This window comes from Glycine max, chromosome 10 (genome assembly GCF_000004515.6).
Source record: "Glycine max cultivar Williams 82 chromosome 10, Glycine_max_v4.0, whole genome shotgun sequence".
Taxonomy (NCBI): Eukaryota; Viridiplantae; Streptophyta; class Magnoliopsida; order Fabales; family Fabaceae; genus Glycine; species Glycine max.
Genome location: NC_038246.2, coordinates 44160210 through 44186819, shown reverse-complemented (window position 1 = coordinate 44186819; position 26610 = coordinate 44160210). Strand labels below are relative to the sequence as shown.

At 30.1% G+C, this 26610-nt stretch overlaps 2 protein-coding genes across 7 annotated transcripts; both read right to left on the bottom strand.

The window, feature by feature from the left end:
- Nucleotides 1-766: 766 nt before the first annotated feature.
- On the bottom strand, nucleotides 767-8434 carry LOC100798281 (pumilio homolog 4). Of its 3 annotated transcripts, none has more exons than XM_006589345.4 (12): nucleotides 8266-8434; nucleotides 8000-8068; nucleotides 6989-7681; nucleotides 5019-5745; nucleotides 4320-4902; nucleotides 4097-4238; nucleotides 3885-3992; nucleotides 3117-3329; nucleotides 2904-3014; nucleotides 2076-2270; nucleotides 1567-1741; nucleotides 767-1218 (listed from the first exon to the last, which is right to left on the bottom strand). In XM_006589345.4, the coding sequence occupies exons 3-12, from the start codon at nucleotides 7661-7663 to the stop codon at nucleotides 1193-1195; spliced, it is 2955 nt and encodes a 984-aa protein (XP_006589408.2). In that variant the 5' UTR covers nucleotides 7664-7681; nucleotides 8000-8068; nucleotides 8266-8434; the 3' UTR covers nucleotides 767-1192. The 3 variants fall into 3 exon arrangements, with proteins under 3 accessions (XP_006589408.2, XP_006589409.2, XP_014618795.2); XM_006589346.3 differs by having other exon boundaries at nucleotides 5019-5742; nucleotides 8266-8432; XM_014763309.3 differs by lacking the exon at nucleotides 8000-8068.
- A 5635-nt stretch (nucleotides 8435-14069) lies between these two features.
- LOC100810530 (amino acid transporter AVT1C) lies at nucleotides 14070-22621 on the bottom strand. 4 transcript variants are annotated; one of them, XM_003536292.5, is made up of 13 exons: nucleotides 22395-22621; nucleotides 21821-22068; nucleotides 20981-21294; nucleotides 18978-19192; nucleotides 18538-18561; nucleotides 18145-18325; nucleotides 17570-17786; nucleotides 17139-17274; nucleotides 16665-16684; nucleotides 16020-16165; nucleotides 15769-15812; nucleotides 15622-15684; nucleotides 14070-14450 (listed from the first exon to the last, which is right to left on the bottom strand). In XM_003536292.5, exons 2-13 carry the CDS (start codon nucleotides 21997-21999, stop codon nucleotides 14352-14354), a joined length of 1638 nt encoding a protein of 545 aa, XP_003536340.1. In that variant the 5' UTR covers nucleotides 22000-22068; nucleotides 22395-22621; the 3' UTR covers nucleotides 14070-14351. The 4 variants fall into 4 exon arrangements, with proteins under 4 accessions (XP_003536340.1, XP_006589407.1, XP_014618793.1 ...); XM_006589344.3 differs by having other exon boundaries at nucleotides 21821-22053; XM_014763307.2 differs by having other exon boundaries at nucleotides 22457-22611.
- Between the last annotated feature and the right edge of the window lie 3989 nt (nucleotides 22622-26610).

The following is a 26610-nucleotide window of genomic DNA, read 5'->3' as shown; positions in this document are numbered from 1 at the left end:
AGAGTTGTCGATGTTCGGTCAATGCCCATCATTAAAAAATGTTTAGAACCTACGTACAAAAAGATGTTAAGTACACTTTTTGGTGTATAACAGTCGTACTGATCAGAACTAAATTCAATGAATAGAAGTTCAATACTTTTTTCCAAACTAACTAATTCCTTGCACTGATTAAAAAGACCTCACCAAATAGTTCCTTGCACTGATTAAAAAGAAGTCCAAAAAAGAAGTTCAATATCCCAAGGGAATAAAAAGGAAAAAAAAGCAAGGAATTATTTAGTTTGAAAAAATATTTCTATTTACTTTCTATTTTTAATTACAAAACATCACAATTTTTATATAAAAAACAAAATAAAATGACATTTTTATAGTTTTTTTTTTAAGAAAAAGAAATATCTTCTCTAACAAAGTTTCAGTATCCATTTATGATGTAGAGAATAAAACTCTTAAACCATTAGAAAATAATAGAATTTTTTTAACACCGTTTTATTGAACAAGAAATTATTTACAAGCTAAAATCAAATAAACTTGACAAATAATGACATAAACTATTAGGTATTTCTTGAATGGGGCAATCCTAATGGGTAAAATTGTTTTAGCATGGGTGATTCATCACGTTTTTCTCAAGTAACAAGCCATGTTAAATCTGAACATGAATAAACACTCGTGCAAACACAACTTATCTTTGGGGGTAATAATTTAACTTAAATTTCTCTTCTAGCATAAGAAAAGTGCACCTAGGTTATGTCATGGAAATCAAAGACAGATCAACGCAAGAAAATTCGCAGCATATTATTTACATAGATGAAATAGAAGTTTAGAGCCTGATCTAATAATGACTCTGGTTACTGCAATAAGTCATTTACCATTATTTTCTTTACAGACAATGGACCTCATATACATACACAATAAATACACATTGCCGTCTATTCTTGACATCCTAAGTTAACTCTCCTTACGGAGATTTTCAGTCAAGTTGTTGTAGTAACGAAATCAAGCAAAGTAAGAAAAAGTAATTTATTCTAATGGCCAAGCTGATCGCATTTATCTCCAATGCTTTATATAAAGTAAAGCTTGCAGGGGAAACTTTGATATAAACATTCATGTTAGCTGTACAAAAGGAAAAGTTGGGACAGTAAGAGAGGACGGACTACTTGTCTCCAAGACCTTCATTGGATGCCTGAGGATGAACGAATTAGGCCAACAACCCTATGCGCCTTTCTGCAAATGAGGGACGGGTTTATGAGAAATCAAGGTACAGCAATGGAAATTTATACAAGAAAGGGTATGTTTGATTCCCTTTTCCCTTTTGGGTTTTAAAAACTGTTTTCTAAAACAATTTCACACTACTCAATGATCAATTTCTCATTCAAAATCTATTAATATTTGAAAATTGTTTCTAAAAGCAAGTGTTGTAAAAACCACATAAACAGAAACAGCTCGAAAATGTTTTCTAATAGAAATACTTTCCACCAGCTGTCTGAACAACCTTGTTTAGTTGTATTTTGAAAACTAAAAACAGTTTTTGAAATAGAAATCAAGCACCCCCCTAGTCTTTGCATTCCTCACCTCCAGTGGTTATCAGCTTCTCCACACGGGAAACTATATGTTTGCCATAAGTATACCGCTTCAGTGCATTTAAGTGAACCTTGATGCGAGAAAGGATCAGCTCAAGACTTCGATCGTCACAAGTCTCAAGAACCTTTTGCACTACATAATTTCCAAAAGGGTCCTTCATCATAGCCTGCAAATTGATGTTATGTCATCATTCACTAAGAGCCTCTGATTTGACAAATATAAAAAGCAACTTGATACTTAAACTTCTATAAAAAAAAAAATGGAATCCTTGGATAGTTTCCTCTTCCTAAAATCTTTTTTAGCATTGCAAACAAAACATTAGAAAGGAAAGTGAACACACAGGAACAGATTTTTGAACAATCATTGCACAGTAATAAAAGTTACAAACTAACCTCCCTCAGCTAATACTAAATTAAATGACATGAAAATAGTTTGAGTAACAGATCATCTCCAGCCTTGGAAAAGCTGAAGCTTTGAACAAGAGATGAAAGGAGCCATACCTGTAAGGGCTCATTCTCATCAGAAGTGCCAAGCATTTCATTCACCAAAATCTGACGTTCTTCAGGACTACCAAAAGCCAAACATTTCTCAATAACATTTGAAGCAAACTTTTGCTGGCTCATCTTAACAATCTGACCAGCAAGCTTGCTGATAATGGTAGTCCGTTCATGTGGTTTACCATGTTCCACAATATGCTACCAAAGAAAATTATGGTATAGAAGTACAAAGGAATTAGTAAACAACAATTAACATAAAATAGATATTATGATACAGCATACATAAACAAAACGGCATAAATAATAAACGACTCACATTTATTTTTTTCAAAAAAAAAAAGGAAAAAAGGTTCAAGTATCCCAAGTGAAAACAAACAAAATATAAAGCAAGCCATCTCAATATTCAATATATTAATAGGTGCTAAAACTTCAGCACAAGATGAAACCCAACACCATTAATCCAATTATCAACAGTGGACGAAATGGTAATATTTGTTCTATATCACTTGATAATGAAACCTCCATATATTAACTACACAAAATATAAAAGAGGAATAACAGTTGCAAGTGGCATATTAAATGTCTATTTATTAGCTTACTCAACATTTACTTAGACCAAGACAGAAGCAGAAAATGCTGTTTGTCAAAATGCAAACACAAACTTGGTACTTTTCTAAAATTGGAGACACAACCAAAGTCACAAAACTATAATGCATATTACAAGGGAGGGTATTAAGCACAGAAGTGTCAAAGCATAAAATGTTGCATCTGTAATGCCGATGTGCATTTCCTATCCCATATGAAAAAGTTCATATAATGAAAGCTACATACCTGAATAACATAATTTCCATATTGATCCTGTGCTAAAGTGCTGACAGATTGCATGATTTCCTCCATGATAATTTGTTGTGTATTTTGATCATCACAATGTTCTAGAACCCTCTGTTAGCATCCATGTAAATTGTTAATCGTTAAATAAAATGCTAAAAGAAAAAAAGTGCAACACAGCCTCAATAGAAGATGCACTATGTCGAATAGTCTAACCTGGATAACTCTGCACCCATAAGGATGAGTAGAAAGTGCAACAACTTGCCCATAAAAGGATGAAACAATAAACTGAATTTTATCTTGAGGGACACACTCTATACACTTCTGAATAACATGGTTTCCATTTTGATCACGTACACATTTCATTATTGCACCATTGAGCTCAGACACCATTTGACCCTGCTGATCCACATCAACCACCTCCAAGGCCTGTCAATAAAGTTAGCTAAGATTTGATAATGCATTCATTTCAGCTTATCTAAAAGCAAATAATCAAGAGAACAAATAAGCAGGAGGGGGTCCAGTTCCTTAAAGCTTGACCTTGTAACAATAAATATTTATCAACATCACCATAAACCAAATAAGAATTAAATTAACATTGTTGTTTAATTCTAATATAGACCTAAATACCTAAAGATGATAAAACCTTATAAGTTTGATGAGATACCACTAAAAAATATGAAATAACAAACTGACAAATTTCAGTACCGCAGAAATTGGAAAGTAATACACAAGAATATCTCAAGTGCTTCATTATTTACTTGATATTAAAGTAAATATTTAACAGTTTGAAAAAGAACTGAGCCAAAATTACTGATTTGGAAAACAGAAGTCACCTGTCCCTATAAACACAGCACTAAAGTTTGACAAGGGAAAAAGGGGATCATCTTATGGAAAAATTGAGGAAATGGGACTCTAAGAGTCAGGCATAAATTAATGCTCATATATGGTGAACAATAAGATAACATAAAGCTTGAAAGGCACCTTTTGAATCACTCTGCAACCATACATTTGCAGACTAAGAGGTAAAACATGACCTGTAAGTTGGTTGGCTAATTCCTTTCTTTGACTTTCGGTACCATGCTCAAAAAACTGCAACAGAGCATGTCAAGCATGAAATTCTTAAATCAACAACCAAATAAAAAAGAGAATATTTGTGTCAGTACTCAGTATTCAGTTGTATAAGCTAATTATACTTTTTGTATAACATAATTGCCAAAAACATCAGTCATTAAGGCACGAGCATGAGGAATGATCTCAGGAAATATCTTGGTCTTCTCTTCTACAGATGCCGTTTCTAATTTCTGCTGAATAAAGCGGCTACCATACTGATCAGTACTGCATTATGGCACAGATTATCAATTCAGATCCCCAGAGCCATATCACTAGGAAAAAACATCGGAGATGCAAGATCGATACCTGAATTGAACCACATGATCAATGATATCTGGAAGTTCAAAAGGCCTGGTCTTCTTGTTCTTGAACTCGTCTAGTAAGGATGGAGCAAATCTTCCCTCTATATTATTGCAAATATCAGCATGCCATGAGCCACCAGAACCTCCCATTGAACTTCTCATCATGGAATTTAAGCGTGAAATACGTTCATTCTCAAAGAGTGGATTTCCAGATCCAAGAGAAGGAAGTGTGGAATTTGCAATCTGCTTTCCAGAATATGGCATGCCAAGACCATATGGCTGACTCCCATAGAACCCATTAGTCAGCCCAGATTTGCTCAGAAGTGGTAGTTCATACTGTTGCTTTTGTTGAGTAAGAAGTGTCTCAAGATATGCTTTCCTAAGTCCCTCCAAATCTCCATGTGAAGCATCGGGGAAATTTCTCATTTGAAGAGGATGACCAGAACTACTCATCCCTTGCATCGAGTAATCAGCACTTTGCTGCAAGCATTGGATGAAGCGTGGGTCCAGAGTTGTGGAATGAAGTTCAGGACCAACATGGTTTCCTTGTGCATCTAAACTTTGTCCATCTCTGCGAAGTCTCATAGCTGGAACCCAAAAACTGAATTGTTAGACCAATCTAATAAGGCTAAAATCCAATGAGCATAAACAATTGATTTAATTCACACAAACACAGAGGAGTCACAGAGAGAGAGAGAGAGACCTGTCTCGAGATTATTATCGTAAACAGAATTCAATTTCGAGTTTACAAGATATGCACTAGGAACATGGCCAGTGAAGTCTGCACTTGGCAAACTTGCTGCATTTCCAGTAGAATGCACTTTTGAGCGAAGATTAGCAGAAGAAGCAGTTTTTTTCAGTAGATTGACATGGTCATTTGAACTAAAGGTGTTAAGGTTTGTCACAATATCATTATGTCTGGGCAAATTAACATTGCTTTGCGTGTTTAGTAGAACATCAGCATGGTTATCAACATCCATTTGTAGCTTAGATTTCAAAAGACTATCTTGCTCTGCATGTCTAACACCTGACAAATTTAACCCAGCTAAAGAAGACACCACATCAGTAAGATCAGTCATATTGGAAGAATGGCCATGCTGGCTGCCCACGCCCATACCACTATTCTCAACAGAGAAAACTTTACCACCCATTTGGGAAGCTGCAGACCCAACAGGTCTCCCAATAACCTGTGGTTCAGGGGTTTTCACCCTTGACAGAGAAGTGCCCACAGAGGGTGCAAAACTATGAGAAAGATTTACACCATGGTTCTGAAGTCCAACCAAACCAGGGGTAGAAGCTGAAGAACGCAAGCCCTCAAAGGATTCACGATCAACAATGCCAGTTGAACCCATAATATCACCAAATGCATTGTGACTCGCTGGACGTGACATGGTGCTAGACAACATTGTAGGTTGCTCAAGTCCTTCCTGCTAAAATGCTAACTTCAGTTATAACTATAACAGAGGGCCAATGGTAGAACAATATAAAGAAAAATAGTAGGACATGCTCTATCAGTTTATTTGCTTAAATTATAAATGTGAAAAGCATTTTTCATTTTATTGGATAGTTATGGTTAACAGTAGAAATTGAATGATAAGGATGAAATTATGATCACAAAAGAAGTTAACAACACTAAGTCAACCCCAAATCAATATAAAGGGACACTTTACAGTTTCAAAATTTAAATAATTCAAGAATAAGGAAGGATGTGTTAAGACCAAACACATACTTAACCTGGAAAACCCAGGAAAATATTAATATAGATAATTATGGACACTCTGCCACAGGAAACACCAAAATTAGAGATGCCCACCAAGTACTTCAAACTTTTTATCTAACATTTGACCAATATTTAATCAGATGTTTACGAAAAACCATTTTGAGTTACAAAGTATTTTAGGCATGTAGAATTAAGAGACTTTAAACCTCATTTAAAGATATTGTCTGCATAAGTCATAACAAACAAATTTCTTGCTTGTAAAAAAAAACAATTTTTTTGTGATTGCCACATTTATATTCATTTACATGGGTGCAGCTTTTGAAAGTCATGGATGGCACATGCCCCATAGATGTGATGATAGATGATAGAACACTCCATATCATAGTTTATGCTAGGTCAATTTGGAGTAGCTCAATGCAATTTGAAATAGTTACTATGCTATGCACCATTGTTTTTTTATATACTTTTGACTATTAGTATACTGCATATATGAACATGATAAATGGAAATGAACTAGTGCCTCCAGATTCAACAAAACTGACATCTCCAGTATGTTCTGGAATGTTGACAACAGAATTTAGCCAAAACTGTCAGATCAAAGCACCTATATTTAATGACATACACCCAAGCTTCTTTAACCATCATAACATGCCAACAACTAGTAATTAGTAAAAGTTAGACAATTCCATAAAACTGATAACGAAATCAATTTTTACCATCTTACTCTGTCAAGATGACGTTGAAACGAAAAATGACACCTCACAGTTAATAGCACATAGAAAATGTTTCATCTAGAATTGGAAATTACTACACATGCAACAACAGCATTAATTGCCTTATCCCACCAAGTGAAGTCGGCTGCATGGATCATACAATGCCATCGAGCTCGGTTAAACTCAAAAAATATTATTTAACATGAGATCTTTCTTAATAATTTTCTCCAAATTAATTACCTGAAGAATGTCAGTATAACTCGTTCTCCTCCCACCAAGACCAGCTCCTGACATTCTTGTCAAACCACCCATATGTCTGTCGAGCATCTGACTTGAACCCTGCCTAGAGACATTCCATCCACTGGCTTTGCTCAGTTCCATCAAATCATTCTCTACCTGTTGCACAGAAAATCCTGGCTGCATTGAAAATAGAGACGAACTATCGCCATTGGGAGCTACATTCTTCCTCCAGTCCCCAAATCCCTCAATTGAAGAAGACCCACCACCATGAAACCTTTGTGCAACACGCCAGTCTTCTTTCGACAACAAAGGTGGAGGCAACCTAGGATTTATACTCTCATGTGAGTAATAATAAGAAAGATATGCAGGATGCGATCGTATCTCATCTTCAGTCAAAAGTCCATTGTTATTACTCCTCCTATCATTGATCAATCCGAAATCAGAGTTCCTTAGGCTCCCAAAAGCACTCAACGATCCCTCCACTGTCGGCGGTGCACTTCCACTCCTACTAATATTGTATTCCCTCTCTCGATTGATAAATTGCCGATTACGCTGCTCTTGCAGTATCTTCTCCAGCTCACTCTGCAAGGTGTCTTCAATAGTCCCATTTGCCAAAGGCTGCATACCCTCATCTAATGTTTGCAAATCTACCTTACTCCCACCGCCCATCTGCATATCCAAACTAGAAGTCACCTACAAATGCCACCAAAAAAATGTTTAATCAAAGTTGAACAAAAGACAAACATTAAAAGAAAAAAAAGAAGACATATCTACTCCTTAATCCACTTCCTTGATGCTAAATCATGGGAAACAAAACAAAACAAAAATAAAACAACAGTCGCTGTTCCTTCTCCTTTACTATATCCTCCAAAAGGTAAATTCAAACCTAAAACATCATCAAACACAACCCCTACTATATTTATTCTCTCTCTTCATTTTTACACACAATTAGGACATACGCAAATCAATGAAGAAATTTAAATTTAAATTACAAGGGAAAACCAATCATACCTAAGACTCCACAAGCTCAAAGGCAACCTTCACACATCAACACAAACGAAACCCGAAATCTGATCCTCTCTGAAACCAAAATAGAGAAACCCATTATCGAGAAAAAGATACGACCAACCACTTCAGACAATTCACGTGCAAATCAACACGTCAATTTTCCACATTTCGACAAAAAAATCACGACGAGAAAAATAAAAAAACAGATTTTTCTTTGAAGGCAAAAAAAAAAAAGTTGCAGAGATTAATGAAAAGGGAATAAAAGTTACCACGTTGTTCTGAATGCAGATGTGAGGATGAGGAAGCTGAAAAAGAAAAAAAATGCTTTCTTTTTCTTGTTTTCTGTTCCAATCCGAAAAACAATAATTTTTTGAGAAAAAAGGGATTATTTGCAGAGAGATGGGGTGGGCCTTGGGCCGTTTTGATCACAAAAGCTTTTTTCTTTATTTTCTGTTATGCATATATATTGTTAATTTTGTTAGTGATCATCAAATTTTTCGTAGGAAATAGTAAAATTTTATGAGAATGGGATGCAATTTGATTCCTAGGTTAAAGTCTATTACAGGTTTGACAGGTAACTCATTGGGATATTAATAAGTAATTGACCTAATAATAAAACACCACTAACATTAATTGTAACCCCAAGATTTTTTTGAGGGAGGAAATTTTCTATCTGCTGTGATAATTCTATCCAATTTAACATGGATGAGTCGACTCTTTTAATATAGTGTTTTGAGAGGAGCCGTTACTACTATAATTGTTAAGAAAATTATGCACCGACTTTCAATCATAAATGATAAATTTGTTATTTTGTAAAAAAATTATATCAGCAGAGTGATTATGATTAGATCATAAAATAAAATTATTTTATATTATTAGTAAATCACCATTACACTTGTTTTTTAATACACTTTATTTTAACACTTTTTATTATAAATTAAAATTTATTAAAAAAATAATCCTAGAAAGTTTGTTATTCCTAAAACACGTTTATTAAAATTTATTTATTTATAGTCTCATTTCTTAATTAATGAATCTCATTTATGATTTGATAATTTATGTATATAATTAATATTACAAAATAGTATAATAATAATTTACTCCATCTCATTGTTTTCATCAGACCCTATATCATTCATAAGATGCTTTAGGCTATATTCAATCAAATTAGCTAAAAAATTAATTGAAAACTAAAAAATTAGTTAGAATATGAAAACTAGAACTTGAAAAGTATTTGGTAAAATTAAATATTAAATTAACAAAAAAAATTATAAAATCACATGAAATCATGATTTGTTTTTAAAAAGTAATAAGGAAATTTAACAAATGTACTAAGGACAAAAGAAAAGAAAATATAAAAAAAAACTAGAAGCTAACTTTTATAAAATACTATTTTAAGTAACATTTTAAAAATTATTAAAAGCTATTAAAAACACTTATTCATCCAACAGTCAAACAGGTTATTTAACTAATAAAAAGAGTTAGAAATTAATTAAAATGTTTTGTCAAACATAAAAGTGATTGCATATTAGATTGGATTGATTTTGAAGAGAAAAATCATTCGATCTAATCATTTGGATTTTATTAATTTATCATTCAACTGATTTAATTTAAACTTTTAATCCGATCGAATCCAATTTTAAACAATTTGGATTGGATCAATTTTTGATTTTATTACTACTTTCAATTTTTTAAAATATATTAAATAAAAGGTAAGATATATAATAAATATAAGTGCAAATAATTTAAATATAAAATATTTTATTTATGTGTCATCATATAATTGATAATAGAATATTTACACATCTTAAATCAAGTATATTTTTCATAAATAAATATAAGTTATATCATAATTTTATAAATATATAAGAAAAGAAATAAAAAGGAGTGATATTATAAATTTATAAACAAACATATATACATATAATTTCAATTTGAATCAATTTTTAAAAATCAAATCCAAAATCTGATATAATTCAATAAAATTTTCCATTTTCCATTTTGTTTGATCTGTTTGAATTCGATTTTTGCTGTTTCGGATTGATTTTTCGATATTGAATCATTTATGAACATCCCTAATATCATCAACTAATTCACAAAGATTACAAAAATATTTTATTTAATTAATAATATTAAATTTATCCAAAAATAATTACCCCACACATTTATAAGACATACTACTAATAAGGACTATATGTAGATGGTGTAATGCATAATAGTGCTAATAAACTAATATAAATACTACTACAAATAAAGTAAATATTATATACTAATGAATTATAAATTAAATCTCATTAAATACTAATAAGTTGATAAATATGAAATAATATTAAATAATGATGCATATTTCACAAAAAATGATGCATATAAATAATAAATATATAATAATATATTACAATTAATATGGATAATTTAATGTTGATAAAAATAAATTAGAATAGGTTAACATTCTTCCACAAAATATAAATATATTGGATACGATATAAATATATTACGATAAGATTAACTATAAATATATGATATAAATATTGTTTAGTGAAACACAAAAAAATTATTACATTGATAATAACGTCTTATTTCAACACTAAAATATGAAATAAAAAAATTAAGACAACACAATTTTTAAAAGAAGAAATGTTTAAAACAGAGTGATTAAGCTATAATTAAAATATATAATATTAAGACAAAGTATTACCCCTAACCTTCCAAGCTAACGATGGGTTCAATTCCCTCTAACTGCTTATATTCTCTATTTATTTTATTTGAATATATATTTTTCTTATAGAATAAATTTAGATTTTTAATTATTTTTTCAATTATTTATTTAAAATTCTTAATAAAATAATAGTCTTTTAAGATTATGCACATTGATTAAGAAACATTTAATTGATACAAATTTAGAAGAAAAAAAATACCAGTAGATTTTCAACTACTATTGTCATTAATTATCCCATTATCAACCAATAACAAATACATTATTTTCTCATCAAAAAAATACATTCTTCCCTCCACCAATTTATTTCTACGGCAAATGTCTCTTTCCAATGTAAGTATTTATTGTTTTTCTTAATTACATCTAGGGGTATCGTTGAAAAAATATCTGAAAAAAGTTAAAAAATTATTATTTTGAAACAAAAACTAAAAAGACTATTGTTTTGGAACGAATGGAGTAAAATTGTGAAACTCATGTCTTATTTGATGAACCTTCTCATAATTTTATAATTTTTGATAAAGTTTTAACCAACATAAAAAAAAATGTGACACAAAAATAGTGTTTGAGTGTGTGTTCCTAGCACTATTCGGCCAAAATTATACAATTAGAACTTGAGACATCAAAATCCCACAAATATGATGCTGAACAAAAATTACAACTAAATCTTTATAAAAATGATTTTAGATGATCATATTTGTTGAATTTTGTGACCCGAATTTGGTTGAAGAGATATTTAGAAAAAATATACCAGTGAATTTTAGTGAAGAAATACTTAGGGGTGTATTTAATTAGAATTTTAAAAGATTTTTAAAAAAAATTGTGAAAAAAATGTTGAGGTATTCAATCAAAATTTTTAAACAATAAAAATAAATCTTATGTTATTTAATGAACATTATTATGACTTTTAAAGAAATATAATAAAATTTGATGGTATTCAATTAAGATTTTTTAAAACTTTAAAAATATCTTGTGATATTCAAAGATATACAAATTTTGATGTATTTGTTTAGAATGAATTTCATGAGACTTTTTAGTAGAAAATGTACATTAAACAATCCCACTCAAATTCTTGAAATTTCATGAGACTTTTTTTTTCTTTTCCAATTAATTGACATGTTTTTCTTGTTTCATCACGCAAAATCTCTCATCTCTTCATTGAAAATGGTAGACATTATAATTTTTTGTACTCTTTCGATCAATGATCAACATGCCCTAAAACATGTTATATGAGAGATCTTTCAAATTCTTTGAAGTTGAGACATCTTGATTACATGCTTATACATATAAATGAATATAAATATATATGAACATGAAAATATATAATTTGAATGAACGTGAGAAGTTGACTTATGTGTAATTAGATAAATATATATCTGGGGTTGAAACAATTGTTTAACATATTTTTTGTTTGGTGAGATCGTTATTGTGAGAATGACTACAAGTATTATGTTACTGTAAAATATTACGATATATAAATTTTATATAATTAACATTATTGATGATTGAATGAGAATAAACCTAGTGTGTTTGTAAATATGTTAGAAAAAAATTGATTTATTACTTAATAAGATGAGTTTTTATTTAAAGTGTTAGCCCGATAAAATTCATGGATTTTTATAATGATTTTGAATATTTTTTAAAAATTTATAAAATTCTTTAAAATCTATAATGTATTTTCAAATCTTATGAATTCATATTTTATAAATTTATTAAAATCCGAACTAAAAAATCTTAATCATAAAAATCTTTTAAAAAAATCTTAAAAGTCATTATATTCTTATAAAATCTTTTAAAATCCAAAAAAAAAATTATACCAAAATAATTTTTTAAAATCTTAATCTAATACATTTTTTATAAAAAAAATATCTTACTAGATTTGTGATTGATATCCCACATATTTTCTCTAATTAGCATATTAATATCTTAGAAATTTTTCTAACTCGTGCATCAATCTCAGATACTTTCTCTAATTATTATATCAAATATCCCATGGTTTTTTCGTGTCTTGGGTTTCCACGTAAAATTCTTGATGTTTATTAAGTTCGTATTTTTAGTTTTCTGTTTGCCATTATTTCGTAACAATATGTTTTAATAAAATTTAAAATAATTTTTTAATCCAATGTAAAATTTATATTTTTTGTAATAAACTTTTTTTAGCTATAAAATTAATTTTAATTTTAAAAAACCGACTACCACAACTCATCTAAATATGCAATTAATTCCTTTCGGATGACCTGAAAAATGTTGATTAAGTATTTATTAGGTGCAGATGTGTTTAATGACTCTATGACTTTACAAGTTTAGCCGGATTAAATTCTACAGAAGTTTTTTACATTCTCCTATTTTTATGATTTTTTTTTTTTTTTACATTTTCCTCGAATAGAAAAGTAAGGATGTTTAATATTGGTTTCTTTTATATTCTCATTTTATCTCACCATCATCCTAATCTGCATATATATAGTTTTTTCCCGTTAATCTGATAAACTATTAATTCAGATGAGATAATGGTTAATTTAGTTTTAATTAAGTTTAAGTAAATAGATGATTAGTTTAATTTTATAATTAGTCAAATCCTTATAACAAACCCTGTAATTGGTCAATATCTAGTGTGTGTTTTGTTTTAACTTTTTAGCGTGTGCCTCCAAGATAGTATGAATAAAAGTAGTTCGATCCTCCATAAAATCTCACTGTACTCACAAGTTTGTTGAGTAATCTCCCTTCGTAAGGAGAAGTATATCTTATTCTCTATAATCCATACTCCGTTAACTCTGAGGAGTATACACTACACAAATTGATTAAATGTTAATTCTATGATAGTAGTATATTATAGATTAGTGACTTTACGAAAAAGAAATTTTTGAAAGTTTCTAAACACGGACGAAAACATTAGAGAAATGTTGATGGACACGATTTTCCAACAGTGTATGATCCATGATCATAAATTCATTTTCATTTTGAAGACAGTAATAGTATCTATTCAGTGGATCAGACAATCAATAACAAGCTTGTAGGCTGCGAAGACTTGAAAATTTATGATTAAAAAGTTAGATGAAAGAGCGCTGGTCAGTGAAAATAATGTGTTATAACTTGAAAATTTATGATTAGAAAGTTTATTCAACATATCAAGTTTCAACCATGCATTTAATTCTCCATAAATTATGAAGAAAGAACAAGGAAACAAAGTAAGGTTAGGCAACAAACCTTGCTGTCTTGAATGAAAAATTGAAGACACTACCCATATTCATTGAGCTATAATTTATGTTCGAGCACTTTTGGTGACTGAGTACTCTATATTGCGGCATTAAATGGTTATAAATATCCTTTATCATCACCAGAAGATTGCACTAGACACTTTCAACATAGAAAAAAAAAGTATCTTCAACAAACTCATTTGATCGCTCCTTACAAACTAAGTGTTGTCTCTGCCACAATCTATGATTACCAATACTTCAAACATGAGCAAAACTTTTTATGGTAAGGTAACAAGAGATCAGAAAAACCACAAATAAACAGAATGGAGAAGTCATGGCAAGCAAAAACTTGACTCAAAATTGTGGATGTGCAATCAAACTAGATAGAATGACTGGACAGACTAGACAACAGCAGACATATCTAATCTTCCAGGATTTAAGCCTCAAAACTTCACTCCCTCAAACTCTTCACAATCTCGGAGAGGGCGGAGTATGTTCCAAAAGCAGAACATACAACACCTACTGTGATAATTGTAATGCAAAGTGCTGCCTGTAGACATGAAGTAAAAATAGTCACAGTATTAATCATAAACTATGCAAGTAAGTTTTAAACTAATTAGTGGGAAACAAAAGTATCTTTTGATATTTCTTCTAGCATTGCTTAAAAATCCTTGGGTGTCTCGTTGTAAGTCGTATTGATTTCAAAATGGTATATTTCTATTCAAAATTCCTTTTCATTTGTATCCTTTAAGTGTTAGTTTTGATTTTGAAATCAAATGAAAGTGGTCCTAATTTTTCTCACGATTCCAAGTTATTAACACGATTTCAGTTTTAATTATAAAGTTGTTGAAAGTATATTTACATCCTGATATTATGGAATCAGTTTTTATTTTTATGATGGATAAAATCTAATCTATATAAATAGGCATCCCTATAAACACATTAGAAACAATCCCCATTCCATCCATCCAAGGTGAGTATGTTAAAGGGTAGAAGTATTCTTTGTGATTAAATTAAATATACTGTTATGCTTTTTGTGGTGTACAAAATTTATCATTAAGTTCTATAAATATCAAAATAGTTTGTTTTTGAAGCCTTTGAGTAGTTCACACTTAATTTTGAGGGGACATTATTAGTCTGTTACCAACTTACCATGTTTAATATTCATTTCACCTCAGGCTCATAATTTGTGTAAAGATCCCTCTTTAGTCAAGCTTATTTATAGTAATTGTTTGAAAGTGTTCATATTCATCCAGGCATGCTAATTTTTTTATCAATGCTGTCACATTAAGAGTTGCTTATTGTTCTAGCTCCAGGACTTGGGAAGGGTAGTTATATGAAATGGATGATCTAAGATTCGGTCACTAAGTAAATTGCAAGTGGAAACCTCTAATGACAAAATCAAAGAAGTAAATGTCCGGATATTCATGATTCGTTAAAATCGTTGTATTCCATAAAGTCATAAAGAATTTATTTTTTCACATCAATACTCTCTTTTTATATGTCCACTTTTGAAAGAAAAATTTGTTTCTTCTTATCGTCCATTAAGAAGTTCAAGACAACATCAATCACTATCTTCTCATTTATACCCTTTTCTCTAACTAAGTCTTAAAATGAGAGATAAAAGTAGTGGAAGTCAAATTAAGAAGTTAAAAATAGGAAGATATTTATTACATTATGGCTTATATTGAGCCGTATTATTAAGTATGAAATCATCATACCTGTATTCGTGTCACTTTGCCCCGCAAGATTCTTAGGAAACAAGCACAGGGTAGTATCAAAGTCTGTCATCAAGGTTGGTTTTAATTAGTAAAATGCTTATGTCAGTAATTTTAGGAGCAAGAACAGATAAACTGAATGGAACTTACAACAAGCATTGTGAGTAATGATCCAATCAATGACATCACCAGACCTGTAAAAGAAAAAATTATATTTGCTGTTAATATACATAGTGCAACTATGTCGCAGTGCAAAGATTTTCTGAAATGAGAAAGTAATGCATTTAATTGTTCCCTGGGTTGGTCTATATATAAATAGTTTTCAGATTTAGTAAAGAAATAATATGAAGTGAAATTGATCAACAACCAAGCACATGAGAATAGGAAGTGGGAAGACTCACCAAAAAAGGGAACTGAGAGACCAATAAATAGGGTAGAAAGAACCAGCCCTGTTCTGATGAAGATGGAATATAGATAAGACTTGGCATGGTTTGACGGTATCAACTCCTCCAGACTCATTGCCACTGGAGATATAGTCAATGCATACGTGATGCTAGTTAAGTACAAAACATCTTTCTTTGCTCACAGTGTAAAAGTACTTTAGAAATGCAAGAGAAATGACATGTGGGACTAAAATTGATATAACATATTATTTCCTGTCAAATACTATCATCTTGAATTAACATTTTGTACATGAAAAGGAACACAAAGAGAAAGTCCATGTCCTTTATCATGTTTTATATATTTTTTCCACAATTCAAGTAAAACATGATGCTACTTAGAAATGTTGTCAATTGTGCAGCATTCCTGTCTCTGATGATGCAAAATGCTTGAATTACTTGAAAATATTTTGTTTGCAACAAAATTTCTTATTCAATTTTCTCTCAAATATTACTTAAAAGAAGAAGAAATTTCAAATTTTAAATGCGGTCACAAATAAAGAAGTCAATAAATGCAGGATGGAAACAATGCCATTCCTTTTTTCCACATTATATAATGATATGCTGGTTCATATGTAATTTACGTAAGGCACGTATAAAGGATATTTGGTAAATGGATTAACCACCTGCAAAATAAAAGTAACAGATAACAATGTTGGTTATTTATATGATTAATAAAACATTAATAATATGCTGATACTGAATTAAGAATAGTATTAGAATAATAAAAAACAAAAATAGAGAAGCTCTTTCCCCAACTCTTTCATTGACCTCAAAAAAAGGCATATGAAATTTAAAAATGGCAACTTGAAGTGCCCCCGGTAACACTAGAACTATTAAATTTAATATCCTGAATAATATGATCAGCTTCCCTTAGCCACTTGGTCAATGGTTATAGAGGAACTAATGCTATGCAAGAATCAATTATCCCAAAAGCACATGCTATTATGTTTAGGCCCAAGATTGGTCTTTTCTTCAATATTCATTTCCATGAGGAAAACCCAAAAAAATAAAATGCAAATCTAATAAAGATGTTTCCACTAAAAAAAAAATCTGAAATAGGATGTAGAATAAGTATACCGTAGTCCAGACAGCAATATTTGTGGCTACCAATTCTTTAGGCATGTTGAGAGTGAACTGAGACAGTATAGCTTCTCCAAACATTGTGTATCCCATTACAGCAGCCCCAGCATACAATAAGGTACAAATACCAAAACTGTGAGAAAAAGAACAGTCACAGGTTGTATTAGACTCACTGATAGAATTTTAACTAAAGAAAATAAAAATCTTATGCATCATGTACATCATATATTCCACATCTTGAGGCATTCATGCCTAACTGCTAGATGATCTGTGTTGCTTATACTTCTCTTCTAGTTGACCTAAAACAGATAATTATATCTTTTGATTATACTTGTAAATTACAATTTGTACAGGACTTGAGGAGATTCAATATTTAGTGGAAGGACTAGTGGCAGCTGAGCTATAGATTATGGCCAAAAGTTATTTACCATGCTAAGAGCACTCCAGGAAATTGGTTTGGATTTGCCATGGATGTATAAATGTTCGGGAACACTGCATGTCCAGAGTAGCAGTAACCATAAAGACCAACAGCAACAGGAAGAGTTGAAAGATTGAGTGTGGTCCCTTTGCTATGAAAGCCTACGTCCTCTATGCCAACCCATAACAAGCAGAGAACCACTAAAATCGATGCAACAACTCCACCAGCTATAACAAACATGGTAAAAGATTATAATAAGCTTTTACAAATAATGATGACAGTGTAATATGTGTCTGCTGACTGCCAAAACATACAAATTGATGGACAACTAGTAACCAATTATGAATGACAACAATTAGAAGAATGAAATTTGAGAAGCTACAAATGTTATATATAGTTGGTAACTTGATACGTTATTATAGTTTCCTTTAACAACAACAACAAAGCTTATCCCAATACAGAAAAGGATATACCATGAAGTATAATAAAACCTTATTTCAGCAATATGACCTTAAGGCCAAAGGCAAATGGGACCAAGCTTTAATGGATAACTGATCACTACCTGCACCAAAAATAAGCTCTTACCGGATATGTAACTGAGAATGCTTAGGTCACGGAGCCAAACAGTAGGAAGAACAGCCAAGGTAGTAATCACAGCAAACAAAGTACGTGAATTCAGTTCAATTCCACCCAAATTCAAGTGTGCACTTGGAAATAAAGAAGACAAATTGTCACCCTCCAAAATTATATATTCAATGCAACAAGCCTGCATGAAGAAATATTCAATAGGCAAAGTAGTTGCTAGAAATTTAAAAACGTCATCATAATAGGTAGCCAATAAGATGCAACTGTGGAATCCAAATAGGTAGCCACTCAGAATTTAATTTTCATCATTATAATTATTTGGTTTTAAAAAATTACTATAGGTAGAGACTACGAACGGAATACTCGCTGCTGAGAGAAGGCATCGGTACTTACATATAATTCCACGTACAATACTATCTGCATCCAAAGAAAAAAAAAAGAGAGAATAAAAGAGATATTAGAAACTAGTTATTTTTAATTAACATATCATTTGTCCCCATAGAAAGCACATAAACAACATGATAGAGACATGGGAACACAACAAAATTAAAAAATTACAAGACCTGACACATCTATAATCTATAATACAACTTATAAAATTAACCTAAAACATAAATCTTAAATCAAAATAGAGAATCAATGTTTGGAAAGTGAGCATGAGTTATTATAGACATAATAAAATGTTATAATTTGTCTACTTATTGTGATATTTTTATCTCTGTCAGTATAAAAGTTTATAAAATAAAAATAGAACTGTTTGACATGAATACATATGAGACACGGGTGGGACATGGACACTTCAAATAAGAGTAGAGATCAGCATGAAGACTTACTGAAATGGCAATACGTCCAGTAGTACCAAATGCAGCTTGGCCAATATCAGGATACGTCTCAAGCTCAGGTTCACTGTCCAGGCAGGAACGCAAGAGCAGCCCAGTATAAAATGAAATAATTGCAAAAATGACCAATATAGAAAGCCCAAGCCATCCACCTACTTTGGCAGCATAAGGTGTAGAAAGGATTCCAACACCACAAAGAACATTTATGCCTACAAAATCCAAAATATGAATAAGGGAACAGCATCACTAGCAATTCAAATAGTTTCAAATCAATATCATCAACAAAAGCCTTATCCCATTAGGTAATGTCAGCTACATGGATCACAATGTCATTCGGTTCGGTTAAAGACCAAATTCTCATAGATATTATTCACCTTAAGATCCCTCTTAATAATTTCCTCTATTATCATTCCTGGAATGCCTCTATCCTTGTTCATAGGGCTATCATGCAATTTACTTTGTTCTTCAATGCTTCCAATAACCTTCTTTACACATGTCAAAATTACCTTAACCATTTTTTTTCTTTTTTACAATGATGACAATGAGAATCAAACTTCAGTCATCGTCCATCTACTCCAATCCTTACCACTGGACCCAAATAGTAAATCGAGGTACCCATTTTATGATAAACTTTCCTTCCATTTTTGTTCCTCTAGTAGGCCTAGTATTTCCGGCAATTGCAATGGTTTCTTTATTTTTTCATGTTAAAAAAAATAAGATTTTTTAGATACAGAAAACAAAGTAAAATTGTGGGGTTTTTTATTCCCCAATTATAATACTAAATTCAAAAAAAGGAGAGTAATGAGTATAATCTTTCGCTCAGAAGATGTATTAATATATTCTATGGCGGAGGTTCGAAGAACAAGCAATTTATTTTGGGCCGTTTTCACTTTGTTACCCTAATGAGTTAAATTCAATCTAAATTAGTATATATAAGATCATGGTCAACTTAGATATGAGAAAATGAAATTATGAACCATTTTGAACAAGTGATGCTGACAAAGTGGTTTGAACTGTCACTCTTTTAATTTATGTAGGCCTGATAAGCTAGGAAAAGTTATATCATTGGCTAATATGGTCCCCGCAATCAGAGGACTGATTGAATGTGTCTGTTGGACATCTTAATTGCCGCTTGCAGAAAACACATAATGTTCCGAACCCCTGCCACTCTCGCTAGTAAGGATGACAAATAGATACCCAACCCTTTATCTTCAAATAAAACATATGTCAAGTAATTTTGTATTAAATAATTCATAAAATGAAGTAAAAGATTGAACCAACTAGTACTATTAATACAAACACTTGTGCTTAACTCTATGGTTTACTTTATTATAATTTAAATATTATGGAGACATATTTGAGTTTGAAGTGGTTTAAATGAGTGTCTATATCTCAAACCTATCTCCACCTCACAATTTATAAGTTGTGTAAGATCTGATCCTAACTCCAAACCTAATCAATCAAGTGGGACAGGAAGGGTACCCGCCATGTTTTTTATTTGATTCTTTTGTCATGTAACTCTTATGGACGCTGTTTTTTGGAGTGTTATCTTGCTTGTTTACCTTCTATTTAATGCAACCCGTGCATTGTCTCAATTTTCAAGCACAAAGAAACATTCCTTTTTTACAACTCAGATCATGATTATGTATGGATACAAAAGAAAGATAACGTATATGAAGAAATTTACATCCCCTCTTTTTTCTCACCAAATTTTGCTTGCGTCTAGAAAATTCCTTCAAATATATAAGTGTAAATTTGCTTATAAAAATGTGGCAACATGGTATACTTTAAGATATAAAAAATAAGCTTATATAGTACACCAATTAATTTGTATCATTTCCTTCTTTTACCTTAACCAATTATTTAATATTTTTCCCTCCTTCTTTTGTCCTATTTATTCACTTCGAAGATAAGGTTGAACATTTTTTTTCTTATAATAGAATTATGGCCGTAGATCAAATGAAAAGTATAGAAAGCCCAAAGGTTAAACAATATACCATTAAGCATAGCTTGCCCAAAAGAGCAGTGGCGAGAGGGAACTTCAAGATGAGCAACCTTGGAATCCTTCTTAATCAAAGAAGACCTTCTAGAAGGAAGAGGAGGAAGCAAGGTATGAGAGCTACGTCTCTGATGCTGCTCATCTTCTGTGTCTTGTTGTATCAGAGGCTTTGTCAATGAAGGAAGTGCTTCAGGAGTGTGCCTCCTTGTTAGTGATGTAGAAAGGAAAGAACTGCTTAGTCTTGACAATGAGGGTGTGCCCAAAAATCCAATGTTTGGTGATGGCACACTACTATATAGATCAATAGATTGCCTGAAACATCATCAATTACAACAATAGCATGAATATTCAATTGATGCACTTCACAACAACTGGTTGGTAAAAAAATTCAACTTTTTTACATGCTTCTTGACTAGGTCAAACACGAGTGCTTTTTTCTTTTATCGACAAATATTAGTTGATTAGTTTTGTTAGAAATATCCGGTGGAGGGATTTGAACTCGTGAACTCTCCATCCTCCCTTCTCCCTTCACCATTCTCAACGAGGGTAAACCTTATATCTCCTATAAAACACAACTGTTATATTCTGGTTTCTTCTGATGCTGAAAAACTTATCAGAAAAAGGTTCCTAACAAATTTTACATTAACCCCAAAAAGTAAAATCACTTTCCAAGGATCATAATAGAAAAGGAAGAGAAGAAAAAGACAATTATTAACCATGAAAAGAAATTAGAAGATGCCTTTTGACACTCCTAGAAACATAAAAAAAAGGAAACATGAAAAAACAATCATAAGAAAATCACAAATCGAGTGGAATTGAAACAAGAAAAGGGGTTGACCTGTAACTCTGAGGCCATGAGATGTTGTAAGAACTGGGCTTTCTCTGTGGAGGGTTTTCATTTGAGTAATTGGAAGAATCAGAATCGTTTCCACCACCTTCACCTTTGTTCAAATCCTTCTCCTCGTCTTCTTCATCACTCTCAATGATGAAACTGTTTTCTGAAACAGAGTTATTCATCTTCCTTCAATCTCTATCTCCCTTCAAAAATCCGCTACCTCTTCAGCAGTTCACCTTCACAAAATGACTCTGTCTCATCAAAACACATCACAAGAGCATAAAGGATGAGAAGCCTTTATAATAAATTTTAAGGTAATTTTGCAACTCCAAATCCTGAGTATCCTAATCTTGAACTTTTCACTTTAAACCAAAATGCAAACTGCACGTGGGGTGAGATTTGAAGAAACCATTCCTATTACATATTCTTACTCAGAGATACAAATTAACCTCTCAACTTAAAAACACAAGCACCTTTATGTGGATTTTGTTTTTTTTTCAAAGAACAATAAAGTGAAAAGTGAAAACCAAGGGAGAGGAGAACACAGAGAAAAGAAACAGGTGGCTAAGCAAAGTACCTTTGCTTTGTGTTCTCACTTCTCACACACACTCTCTGTGAATATGCAGTTATGGTTCTTACTCTTAGTTCTTATAAATAATACAGCTTTTGATGGTGGTGTTGGTGTATGTGAAAAAACGTGAAGATTCACGATGACAGAACAGAAGGAAGGAGGAGGCTTTAGCAGTTTCTTGTTATGCGTATATCTGTACTTTGTCTTAGACGGTGCAGGCACCTAACAAAATCCTAGCCCTGCATCATTATTATTATGTAATAATAGATTGCCAATTGCCATGTTGATGCTGGCATGGGTCCCCATTTTTGTTTGTAGTTACTTATAGATCATCATGATAATAACTTTAACAACTTAAGGAGTGTTGGTACTTATTTACATAACTGCTGCTTCAAGTAACATCACTTTATTTTATTTTAGGGGGGGCCAAGCAGGAGCTAGCTTCCTTTGGGAACTTTATACATTCCTAAAATGAACACATGATATATATGAAATTAAAATTAAGGCAACTGAAAATATGTTTCATATTCTCTCTTGCTTTTTTATCCCTTACCTAAGCAAACAATGCTCTCCCAAAATGGTAGAAATTAGCAAAAATAATTAAATATAGTTTTTTTATTAGAAGAATGTTTAAATATAGTTATATCACAGTATACTGTCACAATATATCAACAATCCAAAAGATGTGTCATTTAATTATGAATCGTATGGTGAGATAATTAATATTTATAAAAATTACTTTAAAACACATACTTTCTTCGGTCACATCTATTAGAAAAAAAATTCACACTTAAGAAAATTAGTTATGTTTATTAAATTGTGTGAATCTTAATTAAAAAACAGTTTTTTTAAATTAACCTTTATTAGATAAAAAAACATAAATCCCCTTCGGTAAAAATAATAAATCAAGCATAAACCTCTATTAAATAAAAAAAAATCTATTTTGAAAATAGTTGAGATTTATTTATATTTGAAATTCAAATACAATGATTTTTTTGTTTGTATTTGAGACCAAAGTAGTATTTAATTAGAATATTCTTTAAATTGAATATATATATATATATATTTGAATTTGATACATATTTTATTATAGATAAAATTGATGATATAAAAGAACAGCATCTACAACTTAGATAATGGTATGATATATTTAATTATTGTAATTCAATGCTTATTTAATACTTATTACTAAAAAATTCAATTATTTAAGCCATGTAAGTGTTATAAATCATTAATATCGTATTCAATTTCTATATAAAAAAAATCTGCGTCCCTGAGCACATGTAATATAAGGAACTGATTTTATCAAATAATTTGTTGACATGCATTTCATACTTTTAGAGGGACTCAAATCCTGCATATAACTCATCTTTTTTTTTTCATTTTATAAGAAATTATCATTGTCATAATGACCATCATCATGTTGGTTGTGGTTGTAGTTATGATGATATTGATCTTGACATAATTTAATTTTTTTTTCAATAAGTAATAAAATTAAATCTTTAAGATATTTGATTTTTTATTTAATAAATCCTATAAAAAATTTATCGTTAAATAAAATTTTAATTTTAATTCTAATATTTTATTTTAATCTATCGATTAAAATTAATCGTTTTCATTTTATATAAAATAATTATTCTCATATTATACATATTCTAATAACAAGGGTATTTATATCATTTTTCTTTAAAAAAATGCAAAGGGAAACTTGCTTTTCCGTATGGTGACCTTTCTATTGTGTTTTATTTTCAATTTCTGTCTTATTTTCATTTTCATAGTTTTCCATAACTAATAAAATGCAATAATACAAAAACAAAAAAATTATTTTTATTTAAAGTGTAGGTGATAATGCTCAATCCAAGAAAAGTGTAAAATGCCACTTTTTATTTTTTTTATTTGCCAAAACTTTTCCCCCATTTATGTTTTGAAAATTGTAAAACAATCAATGTCTTTTGTCTTATTAATTATGTCTTTATCTTTATTTAAGTCTTAAATATTTACACGCTTACTAAAAATAAGAGGAAAAAATCCATAACATATGAAGAAGTTGTTAATAATTTAATATAAATAAGTATTAATTGTATATTTCAAATTTACATAATGTTTAAGTGTAATTTTGATCTCTTTATTTTAGAATGTAGACATTGAGTCTCTTTATTTTTTAAAATATGTAATTTTAATTTCTTGTTTCAAAATAGAGATATTTTTGTTTTTCCTATTTTACAATTTTTTTTTCAAATTTAGTCCAGTTTTTAATTTTATCTATGCTTTGTTTCTTTTAATTTGATCAAGTTGAATCTTAAACTCAAAATATTTATTTAAGGTATTATAAAAAATAAATTTAATTAATTATAATGTAAGAAATAAAATTGAAGATTTGATCAAAATTGTTAGATTTTTTTAAATGTGGAGATCAAAATTATAAATTTTCTAAAATAAAATGATCAAATATTTCTATTTTAAAATATAAAGACTAAAATTACGAAATTCTTAGAATGAAAGAATCAAATATTTCTATTTTCAAATAAAAAGACCGAAATTACTTATTGAACAAAATATAAGTAACAAAAGTTACATTTAAGTCTTTATATAATTGTTATAGTTTGAAAAAAAAATATTTTCTATCAACATATTAGTATTAAACACCATGTGAAAAAAATTAGAAGGAAAAACGCTTCAACTTTGGGATTGTGATAAGTAAGTTATTTTTAATTTAAATACTTATACTTAACAGTTTTTATTTATTTATTGTAATGATATATAATAAAAATAATTTATTTTTTTCTCTATTCTGCCTCATATACTTATACCAAATTACTACTAATAACAAGCATAAGATAAATATTTAAAATAATAAACGGTTGGGATTAAAATATTTAAAAATTAAAATTAAACAATAATTTAACCATCAAATCTCTAAAAAAAATCATACAATGAGTTAATCTTTTATAACTTAATTATCACATCACTTTTCTTCTTCTTCAAAAGTATATTGTTAACATACAAATCACATCATCATTATTATTTTTATCGTCATTCCGTAATTGTCACCTAAAATATCTATTTTTTTTTTAAGTGATTGTACCTTACCCTTTAAATAAATTAAATTTCTTATTAGCTTTTAAAATATAATTATCTAGCCAAATTAAATTGATGAAAATAGTTTTAAAAAATTAACTCTTTTAATCAAAATAAAAAACTGCATATACTAAAATCCAAAACAAGCATGTGCTTACTCATTGTACTCAAATTCTCTCTTTATTATATTATTATATATGTTGAAAAACAGATACTTAAGAATATTCCTATTGTTTATAAGGGCAACTTGACAATGTTTTTCTTCATGAATAAAGTGAGACATATAAAAAGAACAACAGTTTAATTATGCCTTTAATACTAATTTTATAAACTCTACAGGCTATTATATAAAATTATCTTCAATATACATCTAAATCAAATGTAACAATTTTACTCCATAAACTATTAAAAGATGACATCAAACATGTGATTGAGTGTTGTTGTTTGATCCCAAGAAACAACAAATCATGACAACGAACATGTGGTTTTCCTGAGAACAACGTTCCAAACTCTCTCAACCAATATCGTACCCTTGTCTCGTCCAGACAAGATATTCACGTTCATGGCAAAGCCAATGCTGAAATCTATCATCATCACAATATTGCAAGTTTATGGATTATTAGTAACTACGCCATCTGCTGGGTTGTGTGGTTAGGATTGTGAAGAATCAACTGCTTGACTTGGGGACCAAATGTAAAAAGTAAAAACAATGATTTTTTTTTTTTTATTTCTCAGTAAAATTCTGTTCAGGAAATTTTCCAATGTATTGATACAACTTTTAATTACCTCAAAACTTTTACATATTTTGCAAGTATCTAATGTCTCAATCAATAAATAAATAAAAATATTGAAAATTATAGTAGAGATGTATTGAAAATCACAATGAAAGAGTTTTTGTAAATTGTGTAAGATCTTTCCGTAACACTTTTTTCATTTTTTATTTTTTATTTTTTAACTAGTACTATTTGTCAACGTTTTCTATTTTTTTTAATTAAAACTAAATTATTTGACTGAAATATCGCAATAGCTAGAATGAATTAAATTTAATATATTGTGAATGTAATTTTTTTACATTATTAACTAATTAAAAACCACTTTATATATTTATTACTTATTCAATATTTTTTAATTATACGATAACTAA

Coding starts and splice junctions, on each gene's coding strand:
- LOC100798281 (XM_006589345.4), bottom strand. CDS start 7,663: ATGCAGATGGGCGGTGGGAGTAAGGTAGATTTGCAAACATTAGATGAG. Junction 3,015..3,116: donor ATGGGTGCAGAGTTATCCAG/GTTAGACTATTC, acceptor GGATGCTAACAG/AGGGTTCTAGAACATTGTGA. Junction 2,271..2,903: donor ATGGAAATTATGTTATTCAG/GTATGTAGCTTT, acceptor TTTCTTTGGTAG/CATATTGTGGAACATGGTAA.
- LOC100810530 (XM_003536292.5), bottom strand. CDS start 21,999: ATGAATAACTCTGTTTCAGAAAACAGTTTCATCATTGAGAGTGATGAA. Junction 19,193..20,980: donor TGGGCAAGCTATGCTTAATG/GTATATTGTTTA, acceptor TGGATTTTGTAG/GCATAAATGTTCTTTGTGGT. Junction 14,451..15,621: donor GCAAAGTGACACGAATACAG/GTATGATGATTT, acceptor TCATGTCTACAG/GCAGCACTTTGCATTACAAT.